The sequence below is a fragment of the Gossypium hirsutum genome, chromosome D10, assembly GCF_007990345.1.
Source record: "Gossypium hirsutum isolate 1008001.06 chromosome D10, Gossypium_hirsutum_v2.1, whole genome shotgun sequence".
NCBI classification, from domain to species: domain Eukaryota; kingdom Viridiplantae; phylum Streptophyta; class Magnoliopsida; order Malvales; family Malvaceae; genus Gossypium; species Gossypium hirsutum.
The window spans coordinates 60,052,257-60,064,991 of record NC_053446.1 but is presented as its reverse complement, the minus strand read 5'-3'; the positions used below and the strand labels follow the sequence as shown (position 1 = coordinate 60,064,991).

The 12,735-nt window shown below is 29.6% G+C and overlaps 1 protein-coding gene and 1 long non-coding RNA gene across 2 annotated transcripts; one reads left to right on the top strand and one right to left on the bottom strand.

The window, feature by feature from the left end:
• The first annotated feature begins 2,556 nt into the window (after positions 1 to 2,556).
• On the top strand, positions 2,557 to 3,918 carry LOC107915789 (uncharacterized). Its single transcript, XM_016844975.2, has 2 exons — positions 2,557 to 2,875; positions 2,960 to 3,918. Exons 1-2 carry the CDS (start codon positions 2,825 to 2,827, stop codon positions 3,599 to 3,601), a joined length of 693 nt encoding a protein of 230 aa, XP_016700464.2. The 5' UTR covers positions 2,557 to 2,824; the 3' UTR covers positions 3,602 to 3,918.
• A 3,664-nt stretch (positions 3,919 to 7,582) lies between these two features.
• Positions 7,583 to 8,619, bottom strand: LOC107915893 (uncharacterized). The gene is made up of 2 exons (XR_001689311.2): positions 8,117 to 8,619; positions 7,583 to 7,842 (listed from the first exon to the last, which is right to left on the bottom strand). It is a non-coding gene; the product is annotated as an uncharacterized lncRNA (long non-coding RNA).
• Positions 8,620 to 12,735: the final 4,116 nt, after the last annotated feature.

The window sequence follows — 12,735 nt, the reverse complement described above, 5'->3', positions numbered from 1 at the left end:
TATCCATTCGAGTCTGAGTCAGGTTAATAAGGAATTAAAATGTAAAATATATAATGGTGCATGAAATGAATTGAGATGAGTGATTATCATGTACACCGGATTATAAGTCCGAAAGATTAGTATGAAATTGAGACAATTTGACCGATTCGTTTCGGGACGTATTGGAATTAAAATATGATGCTCCTATATTAGTTAATTGAATATGAATGAAATGATTTATATGATAAATGGTACATTATAACATGTTATTTGGAATTTGTATTGAATGGTATTTTGATTATGTACTTTTAATTGATTCAAGTTTGGCTATAACGTTCGATTATCAAAATACCACTGAGTTTATTACTCAGCATACAGTTTTGTTTTCTGTGTGTAGGTTAGGTTATGTTCGTGATCTTGTATATTGAATCAGCATCCAATCAAAAATCTCGAACTCAGCAAAGTTTGTATCAATCTTATTTTGTGTTAAGAAAGGCATGTACCTAGGTTGAGTCATTTCGATATTAACTATGTTTATATGCTTGTATATACATATAAAGTTGGTAGTTGAAGTTTGATTTAGATTGAAATTATGTGTAAGTGTATATAATTATGTGTGAATACAAAATTGATATGGAAGTGTGGTATGATATGTTGATAATTTGATAAAGGTAGCATCTTTTGGTAATGATTAGAATATATTTAAGGTATATGAATTGGTATTTAGAATGTAAAATAGTTTTGGAAGTACCTATTAGTTGGTTATAATCTTTGGTAAAGAATGACTTGGTTAAATGAATGGTTGAATGTTGAAGTTGATGTTGTGATGAATGTGGTTATTTGTCTATGTTTTGGTATGTTTAATACAGGTAAAGAAAGATTATTTTGGGTACAAATGATAGAAGGTTGTGAAAGGGTTAGCAATAGGGTACCAGTTCGTACATTTTGGCCAAAACAGCATGTGATGTCCCGTCGTCGTTCGAATGTTGTCACGACGAAGAATGACCTATAGGGTCATGGTGCGATGTCGAGTGGCCTGACGTCATGATGTGACAAACTATTTGTTGTTGGCACGACGTGGAATGAAAGACATCGCGACGTCAATCCTGCGTTTTGAATTCTCTACAATTAGGTTCTATTTCTAACTCAAGTTAGCTTTAGAGCTTACATAAGTTTGTGTAAGACCCAAAATTGACTTTATTTCATGTCGAATGTATGTTTTAACTTAATTTTAATGATTGACTGTTATGAATCGCTCATGCTTTAATCGTAGTTGCTCCAGCAACGAATTTGACATCTCATAACTCGAACTCAATGATTGAGTCAGGTGTCAAGGTGTTACACCCCCTCTTCCCATGTGTCCCGATAACTACCCTTTTAGTATCACCACTCTCGCATTCTTCTATAACAACCTTAGGTCCATTTTAACACCACGCACCTCTCCTACCATCCTAATCTCCTCCTAACTCTCACATGTCACTTCAACCTTTCCAACGCCACCTAAATGTTCCCCATGTTTGGCTCCCCACTCATTCATTCACCCACATCACTGCCTCTATTCCTTAATGGAACTTCTCTCAAATGAGGACCATAAATCATACTGAATCTTTTTTGCACTCCTTACTTGTAAGACTAATCAAATCACAAGAAAAAAAAAGTAATCAAGTAATTTATCATACCTACATTTATCCCAAAGTCGCCCTTTATTTTGACAAGGAACCTAGAAGCCTGTCACCTCCCCGACACACAGAACCGTGTCTTTTGGCCATATTCTTTTTAAAATACCCAAAACCCCTTTCCAATTAAGCAGTCATTCAGTCTTTATATAATTTTTTTACATGTTATTAAATTGCTTTACATATTTTTTTTATAAAATATCTAGAACTACCCATAACCCCTTCACACCCTTAAATAAGAGAATAAACGTGTTTCAACACACTTGAACCCACATCCTCCTGTTCTGGTAACAATGTCGATACTAACTGAGCGAAGACTCAATCGGCATTAATTTGCTTTATATAGACTTTGACTTTTTGTGTATTTGTATTATATTCATATTATTTCTATGTCATGCCATGTATTAATTATTTCACTATGTTGTATTTATATAATGTCTTAATTTATTCAAGTTTCGTATAATTTATGATAGTGGTTCAGATTTTAACTATAAATTTATCTATTAAATAATTAAATCACAATATCTATTACACATTGATATAATTAATATCAATATTATATTCAAAATTTCAATCTAATTATCTGCAAAGGGTATATTCTAATTAAATTAAAACCAGACCCAAATTTTATCCTATGTATAAAGAATGATAAAACCTCCAATTATAATTAATAGCACAAGATCTCTTTCACTGGTGGAAATTCCAACGTTACAATAAAGCACAACTCAAGTAAATTATGTTTAGTGTGACTCTATCAAAAAAATGGTTTTAATTTACCTTTCTAAACCCTATTTTTTTAGATTAAAATATTTCGTGACCCCAAAAAAGCCCCATGTTTTTGTCAAAAAAAAAAAACAAGTTCGTGAAAATAAATAAATATTTATCTTTCGAACGGTTACATGCATAGAGCCAAAAAGTGGAAGTTCAAGGATTTTGGCTCCACTTTTACGGCTGATTTCACATTCCCTTCAGAACATTTTAAGGTCTTTGTGCTTTGCTTAGAATCTAACTGTATAAAAAGGTTGATCCACTAACCATTTCTTTTGGCCTATCTGAGCCTTTTGGATTCATTTTTATCCTATGAAACAAAAATAGCTAACAGTATATTTCAACTCTTATAAAAGAAGCAGAAGAACCCTCCCATTTTTAGAATTTGGCAAAGGACAATAATGGAAGACCAATGGAGTCCACTTAGCTGGGGTTTTTGCTCTCAACAAGAGGTAGGCTCTTAGGGTAACTTGTTTTGAACAATGGGCATTTCTTGTTTTTGCTAAATTCTAACTTTTTTTGTGAAATTTCTATAGGGTTTGGATGAGTTAAAGCATACCCTTTTGTTTACAACCTGGGAGCTAGAGACCACTGTGAGATCAGCTAAAGAGGAGATTACTAAGAGAGAACTTGAATTGCTTCATCTCAAAGATGTTTTAACCAAGACAATGAAAGAGAGAGATGAAGCTCAATGTAGATGTCAGAAGCTTATGGTGGAGAAATTCATGCTTGAGCAACAACTGCAACACAAAGAGCAGTCAAAACAGCAACAAAACCAGCAAGACACTGCTTCACTGTCTGGTGTTTCTAGCAGTGAAGATGAATCCAATTCCAACATAAGCTTAGTTTCATCTCCAGGTTTGGACTCATTGCCACAACCATCTCTTCCCCAAGAAGCCTTGAAACTAGCAGCTAATAGGCCACTACCTGAGAAAGGGAGGCTGCTTCAGGCCGTGAAGGACGCCGGTCCGCTCCTTCAGAACCTTTTATTAGCCGGACCGCTCCCTCGATGGCAGCATCCACCACCTCAACTCGCCGCCATCGAGATCCCACCGGTGGCTATCTCTTCCCCTAGTCAGCAAGTTAATGGCTGTTCAAGCAAGAAGAGAGGTCCAGAGAACATTGAAGGTTTAGAATCTTCCCCTAACAACAAGCACCACAAGGTTGCTCTCTATTGAACAATTAATACCCAACTTCCATCCTTTAATTGTCTAATTAATGGCCATATTTTATGGTCTAATAGATAATCAGAATTTTGAAAGACTAGTGTTTTTTTGCCTTTAGGAAATCAAATACCCTGACTATCCCACCAATGCATTTCGATGGAGCCTTAGAAAAGTTAGAATTAGTGTCTTTAGTTTATGCTTGACTTTCCAAATTATGTATATTAATGGAATCCAACAAGATGTTCCAAGAGTTCCAAATTTAAGAAGATTGTATGTTTCAATTGTTGAACTAATGTTATGGCTTGTGCTATAATGGCATTCCCCTTTTCTTTTGCCTTTGCTTTTGTCTATATCAAAGTTGGTTAATGATGAACAAGTCTGACCGATGTAAGCAATCATATAGATCTTCAAATATATTCCTTTTTTTCTCATTCCATGAAGCACACCTATCATGAATGGTGAATGTCTACCATTAATAGCGCAACTAATATAATGACTATTGCATATATATGAACTCCATGAATATATCTAGCACCATGAATATATCTAGCACGGCTTTGGGGTCAATGAAATTTAATTAAATTTGAGATTGAGTCGAATCGAACTTTAAACAGAGCAAACCTCTCATTGCATTATTTTTTCAATCTTCATCTAAATTCTTATTTAAGGATATCGAGTTCTTTACCAATATATAGTTCTCTCTGTTATCATATTTGTTATAATTAAGATAGGACTAGTTAACTATCCATAAACTGTAAATTACATGTATATAAATTCAATCAACAACTTATAAATAATTTTTTTCTTAAAATGAAAATAATAATTAAAAATATACATATAATAATAACATATATAAACAATCATAATAAACACGACGTGATCGAATACGTGATTTTAATTGCAATTTAAAATGGAAATGATGAAAAACATCAAGTATGAAAACATAGAAAAAAATTGGTAGAAAAAAGATAGTTTGCATCACATGGAGGGGTCAAGGTCATTGTTTACTTTAAGACCAATGAAGGTAGCAAATTCCAATTGCATCAAAAGCCATAATCATGCAAGGCACTTGCTGGTTAGCGCAACATTCACCGGTTAAATGTCCCCACACGTTTTTGCTTTTTAGCTTTCCCGGGTCTATATCCTCCTTCATCATGGCCCAGTTTCTTCTACTCTAGCTTTAAACTATAACTGTATGAGTTGGGTTATCTTTCAAGTATGAAGACTCGTTTAAAATTTAAGAGAAGTTTAGTATAAATATTAGATTCGAAAATGAACTTCAATAAAAAAAAGTTAGGTTTGTCTAAAATATGGTCAGACTTGAGCTTCAACATTAAGGCCCAAATCTGGTCCATGAACACTTCTAATCTAAACACTACCAAATTTTTAAGGGCCAGTTTGGTAAGTTTGCTTCAATTTGAACTGGAATTAGGAAAAAGAAGAAGTAAATTTTAATTTAAATCTCAAAATTCTACATAAATTTTGGTTTAATGTATAATAGCGTACATAAATTTTGATTTTGAGCAATTTTATACATGATGTTTTTATTTGATTCAATTTTCACAAACCACTAAAACAATTATCAATATAACATCATTTTGCATTTACATATTGCATATACATGAATAATCATATTGATCCAATACAAAAATAATTTTTTGTATTTATTTCTTTAAATACGTACAATTGAACAAAATCAAATTTTCATGTATACATTTGAATCCCAATCTAGTTTTCATGTGTACAATTGCATCAAATCAATGTTAATGTATCAAATTGCACATTTAATCGTAATTTATGTATAGTTTTGATATTTATCTCAAATAAAATTAGTATTTTTATTTAAATTTAAATTTAATTATAAAAAATATTTTAATTATTTTTCAAAAAAGAAAGCCAAATCGTTTTTTGATTAAAATCATAGTATATTTGAAAGTCATGTGTGTTATATTAAATTTGAAGTCAAGTTGGGTTGAAGCTATAAATTGAAAGGAGTAAAGTTTTTTTATATCAAACTAAATATTTAGATATTTCTTTTTAAAATTATCGAACTTTTTATCACTCGATTTACCAAACGTTACCCATACCATTTTTTTCTTTTTTGGGTTATTTAGTTGGTGACTTTGAAACAGCTTAAAAGTCTCTCTTTCTCGTCAAGCCTAAAGTTAATTGACCACTATATAGAAATTTATTTATCAATGAATACAACACAAAAAGAAAATAACACTCATTTCCATTGCACTTCTCACTTACATTGAAAGCTACTTATTCTATATATATCATATAGGATCTTATAGGATCTCTAGAGGCCATTTAAATTGGGAGATAAGTGATAAAACCACACTAGTAAAGAAAAAAAAGAACTTTTTTAAAAAATCACTAATATTAAAAATTTATTATTTGAGAATAATATGATAACTGATGGATGTAATGATAACACAAGGGAGATACAAATTTAAAAGAGACAATATTATTATGCAAAACAACCTATAAATAAACCTAAAAAACATTTTTAAAAAATAACATACATGACAAAGAAGGGATTGGGCTTTCTTTTACTTTTTAGTAAACTAGGCTTAAAGGATATTGAATCTACATATCCAAATGGGTAAACCCAATTTAAATGAACTTCTAAATAAGACTCAAATTTCCTTAAAAGGATATCTATTTTTTGAATTTCAAAATATTTTCTTAGATCTGCTATTAAATTAATTCAATCACATTATATAATATTTTAATTTAATTTAATTTAATTTAAATGAAGACTCATTTAAAAAATGGGAGGATTTGAACAAAAATATAAACTCGAAAAATGGACTTGGGAAAAAACATAAGGCCCATTTAAAAAATAGGCCAGGCCTTGGGTAAGACAGTTTTGGCATGGATTCGGCCTGAAATCACAAAAAGACAAAAAAAATTGCTATTTTTTTGTTGTTTTAATGCTATTTTTTTTGTTGTTTTCTCATTATTTTATTACCATTTCACTATTATGTTACTACTATTTTGTTGTTATCGTTTGGATATTGTATAACACTTATTTTATTGTTAATTTTATTATTATTTTAGAGGCATTTGCTTGTTAAGTTGCATCTGTCTTAATGTTATTTAAGTATACATATTTTTTAAACTTTATTTTCAATTTGTTCGAAAATATTTATTTTAGTGTTTTTAGTATTTCTAATGTATTATACATATATTTAAAAAATTATAAAAAGTTAATACGGGCGTGTCAAGCCGAGCCCAGGTTTAACATTTTTATCTGAACCAAACTTGAATAAAAATTTAAACCTATTTTTTAAACCCAACCCGAACCTAAATTTTTGGTTAGACCCGCTGAACACATCAACCCCTCTAATACAACACACATCATTTTAAATTGAATAAGGCTTGGTCTTCCCAATAAGTACGGACTAGATATTGGGCTCATGATATTGGAAAAAGGTACAAGCAAATCTACTATACCCTATAACTCTATATTTCACATAAATAAATAAGAACTTCAAAATTACCCTTTTTTTTAAATTTAAAAAACAATACAGTTTACATATATGAGGATAATAGCATCAGTAAAGAAAATTAATCTAATGATATTAATTATGAATATATTTAGATTATGATTAGCAATTGAGGATGCTAAGTGCTTTTCCTTGCTTTAAAGTATGAATTTGGAAGATTTCATCTTTTGTTTCACCCACCACTGAACTAAGGATAATATATTGGAGACTAGTAATCAAATTCAACAAAATTACCATAATTTTCTTTGCTAAATTATTCTTTTAAATATATACATACTCAACCTTTTAAAGTTGAATTTTTTCTTTAAATTTACTTTTCATTTACAATTTGGCCTTTAAAGTATATTTAATTTTTATTTAGTATTTAAAACTTTTTTTCTCTTAATTTGGTACTTAAAATATCTATCACTTCGTAATGTCCCCGTTCTATTTTTTTAATCCTTTATTTTATAGACGTTAAAAAATTTTGGATTGTCAATCACAAAATACCATATGGTGGCTTTATTTAAAAAAACAAATATTTTTTGTAATAGGCCCAACTGGCCCAGGCCAGTACAAAATAAAGCACAGCCCAAATCTTTAAAATACAAGCCCAATTAAAATAGTCCAACACAGCAAAACTAAAAACCAAAAACAAAACCCTAGCCGCATGTTTGCCTAGCAGCCTCCCCGCCTCCAGCAAAGCTTCCAACCGCCGCACGTCTCGGGGCCGATCCTCCACGTGCGCTCCACGAACGCCTGCAAACACGGACTCAGAGAGTCCATCAGCAAAAATATAGTGGAAAAGAAGTTAGTTTTGGGCTATATAAAGTCATATTTTTACTTTGTAAAGGGGAGGAGAGGAAAATAGATACGAAAAAGGATAGAGAAAATACAGATATAGAATTTGTTTTTTCAAAGGTGATTTTTTATTTATTTCGCAGTGTCCATTTTTATTTACAAACGTTTCTTTTTTTTCTTTTTTTCATTATTATTTCGCAAAATAACAAAGAAAAAGAAAAGGGAAACTTACCTGAGGTTGCCGCGCCACCACCATCTCCGTTGCGATTGGGGCTTTGGTGAGGAGGCCGACAAAAGGCGGCGCGAGGACACTAGGGACTAAACCCTATCAGAGCAAAAGAGGGCATTTGTTTTTTTTTTCTTTCCTTCTGTTGTAAATGATTTTGAAAGGAAAAAATCTGTTTTAAATAACAGAGCAAAACAACGCCGTTTTACCCAGGCTTGACCCGCGCGGTGACCCGACCCGGAAGGGAGGATCAGCGCGTTCTGGCCAAATGGTTAATTTGCGCATTTGGTCCCTTGATTTTTAGGAGCATGTTTAAATCAACTTTTTATTTCTTTTAATTTTGGCCGCATTTTTTATTTTTGTTTTAAATCAATCCCCATTGCTGCGCAACGTTTTAGGGAGGCAAATTATTTTCATTTTGACCCCCCTCGTATAATGCACATCGCAATTTAGTCCTTCATTTCATTTATTGTTTTTTTCTTCTTCTTCTTTTTACAATTCGTTTTTAATTTTGTTTTTATTTATTATTTCCATTACTATTATTATTACATTATTTACTATCATTATTATTATCATATTTTCTATACATATACATTCGCATATTTTCTATATCATATCTATGCATATTTAATATATATTTTAGGCTTTTATATATGCGTGCTTCTGTTCTTCTATATATTATTTTATTTCCATAACTTTTACATTCATATATATATGCCTATATACATACGTTTTTATATAAGTTCTCTTTTATTATTTTATTTTTTTTTAACTTTTGTATACTTTATATTTTATATATATATTTTTTGTAAATACATATACACATGTAATTCATTATTGAAGTATTTGTTTTGATATTATACATCCACTTTTTAACATGCCCTTTAGAAAATATATTTTGGTTTTAACAATATATCAAAGTTATTTTCTTGATTCAAAGGTTTTTTTGAATGAAAGTAATATTCAAAGTTTGGGATTTTCAAGGGAAATTGAGCCCTAATGTATTGGGTTCTGATTTTTTTTGATGATCTTAAATAACCGGGAATATTCTTTATTCAAAATGCATGAGTATAAAAATCTTTTTTGGAAACTTAACTTGTTGTGTCCTAACGTATTGGGTGTGGCATGCTATTTTCTCAAAATGAAGATTTTCACATAAAATAAAGGGATATTCAAAGTTCGGGAATTATGAAGAATTGTACCCTAACGTATTGGGACTCGATTTCTTTTCAAGACTTGAGCAATTAATTATCCTTTTTCAAATTCCATCGTTTGAGTTGATTTCTAATTTTTTTTAAAAACCTTCGACACTAAGACATCAAATAATCAATTTGGTATAGATTTTGGGCGTTACGAGGGTGCTAATCCTTCCTCGTGCGTAACTGACTCTCGGACTCTTTTCTCAAAATTCGTAGACCAAAATAATTTTTAAGGTAAGCCGATCACACCTTAATAAAGGATCGGTGGCGACTCCATTTTTATTTTTAAAGTCGACAACTATTTTTTTTTTGTTTTCAAAAAACGGTTTCGACATTTTCTTTTATTAAATGTACGTACACACTAAAAATATGAAAAATCGAAATTAATATATAAAAAATTGAAATATATATAAAAATTATAAATATAAAATTTACAAAAAAAGAGAAAAAAATTAGTTGAAATTAATAACATTATTAAAAAATGTAAAAAAATATTTTAAAAAAGTTTACAAATACATTTTTTATAAAATTCTAAAAAAGTATTTAAATTTCAAGGTTTTTTGTAATTACTTGAAAATTAAATATATTTTTAATTTTTATAAAAATTTTAAATTTTTATATATTATTTTACATTTTTATAATCTTATAAAAAAGTAAACAAATTTAAAATATATTATATATGATTTTTTAAAATTTTTAATTAATATAATATATAATATTAAAAAATAAAAAGGACATGTGGTGTATTTTAATAGCGTCATGTGACAAGTCAACACCCAGTCAACAGTCGGTCAACGATCGATCAAAGTCAATAGTATTTTTAATTTTCAATATTTTTATTTTAAATAAATTAAATTGTCACATGATAGTTTTCATTGACCAAGACAAGTCACGTGTCACTTTTTCATTGGCCAAAGTGGCCTAACAAATTTTTTTAACGGTCGTCACAAAATGAACCACAAATAGAAGACATTGATATTTTAAGTACCAAATTGAAACTCAAGAAAATATTTTAATATCAAAATAAAAGAATAGGTATATATGGAGAGCTAAATCGTGAATTAAACTTTTTTAGGATAATGTGAAGAAATATAAGTTTTATAAAAGATGGATAGAAAAAGAAAGCAATTGGGGTTGGTTTTAGGTTTAAAGAGTGAGTTGTGTTCTAATTGGGGGCTAATCCATATTTAAAGTGAGTTGTGTTTTTATTTAGGGGAACACATATTTATCTAAATTTACCAAAGTAAAAAGGCCTTTGAAATTAAATTTTTCATAAACATCTTTGAAATGTGTATTATTAGTTTATTTTTTTAGATTTTCAATTACATTTTAAAGGGTATTAGTTATAAATTTAACTCGGAATTTTCAATACGTTCGGTAAAAGTATTATTTTTTACATATGCTTTAGTGTATGCGTTAATTCAATCAGTAATATATAGCCACTTACATGACTTTTTTTTAGTAAAGAGAAAGAAGTTTTTTTCACTTATTTTGAAGAGGTTATTTTTTATAAGGGTTATTACTCATATTTGTAATTTTAATTTTAAATTTATACTAACTATTCTTTATTTTTTATCTATCATAATACGTAAATAATAAATAAGCTCTTTTTTCCCTTATATTAATACACTACCAACCAAACATGGCATTATGTATAATCAGGATCGGTCCTAAGGTAGTTTGGGAGTGCGATCAACCAAGGCCCATGGTTGGAAGGGACCCAAAAAAAGTTTTCTTCAACTTTTATTGTGGGAAAAGAAATTATCAATTAAGCCTTCTAATCAACGTTTCATTGCAGGCAAGAAAATAAAATAAAATAAAAGGAGTCTTTAATTCTTCGCCATAAACGTTTCATCTCCAACTCATTAACTTCTCCAAAGCTCCTCTAGTTTCCAATTTTCAGCTCCTACTATTAAAGCTAATGGAGAATTTCAATTTTAATGTAATAAAACGTATTATTTTAATAAAATTACTTATTTTATTGTATTATACTTTATAATTTTTTTTAAAAGGACTTCAATTTATTGTTTCTCTTAAGGTTCCAAAAAGTCAAGAATGGAGTTGTGTATAATATTATTATTTTTAAATAATATTTAGTTATATATTATATATATAGATATAATATTTAATTATATATTTAAATTCTTCCATCCCTCATTTCACCTACATCAATTTATTTATATGTGGCGTTTGTGTTTTATTTTAACAAAATACAATCCAAATTATTATATATGTTAAATGAGTTAAAATTTTATATACACAAATAAAATATATCAAATTCTAATAACAAATATATATACTTAAATATTCTTCTTAGGGTTATGGTGAAGGTTTTCAGAATCGAATCGATAATCAAATTGATTAAATTATTGATTTGTTGGATTAATCAATCTGTTCAGTTCGATTAAATAAAACACTAACAAATCATAAAAATAAAAATATTTAAAGAAAATCTTGTTCAATTGATTTAATCAGCCGATTCAAGTTTCAATCAACTTGTACTAATTCTCAGATCAACTGATCTAATATATTTCTTTAGATCAATACTCGATCAGTTCCCAATCAATTGATCCGATTAACCTGTTCAAATAATCAGGATTACGATGATACGATGGTGGTTACTTTTCTGAATACATTGTGCCCAATGGCCCAAACAAAACTCAAGAGACATTTTCTTTGCTAGCTTTTTCACTTATTTGCTTGGGAGCTTGATGATCAATATGTTACCAACAAACCTAACGTAAGATCTTCCGACTATTCAAAATATCCATTATAATTTCAATTTTACAAAATTTAAGCTTGTGTTAGATACGAGTGTTAGATCATAAACATAGAAACATTTGAGATAAAAGGGTAAATGCTTAAAATAAGACTCAACGTTTTAGAGGTTATTCACATAAAAGTTGAGTCTTTAAAAATAGTTAAATAAGATCTTAATCTTTGTAATACTCAATTTTTGTCCCGGGTACAAATAATAAACGGGCCCAAATGAAACTGCCCAATTACAACAAAACTTAAAATAAGTGACCCAAACCTAAAGCCCAATTACAGTTTAGCCCAAATAGGCAAGAACAATTTCTGAAACCATAGCAACAGCAAGATCTTTCTCGCCGCAACCATCACCAAGAGCTGAATCTCCATGCAATCACCTGCAAACACAAGAAAGGAAAGAAAAATCAAGGAATCAAAATCAAATCAATATTGGAAGATTTCTTTTTATTTCTTTCTTTTCTTCTTGTATTGACGGTCACTATAAAAGCGATTTTAACATATTGTAACAGGGGTGGATTCAGAAATCAATAAAATACACAATTATTTTCGCAAACAACCGGATACTAAGAGGGTACAAAGAGAATCAATCGAAGGTTGATATTTTCGTTCTGTCATCTATTTTATTTTTATTTTTATTTTTATATACTGATACAA

Coding starts and splice junctions, on each gene's coding strand:
- LOC107915789 (XM_016844975.2), top strand. CDS start 2,825: ATGGAAGACCAATGGAGTCCACTTAGCTGGGGTTTTTGCTCTCAACAA. Junction 2,876..2,959: donor GTTTTTGCTCTCAACAAGAG/GTAGGCTCTTAG, acceptor AAATTTCTATAG/GGTTTGGATGAGTTAAAGCA.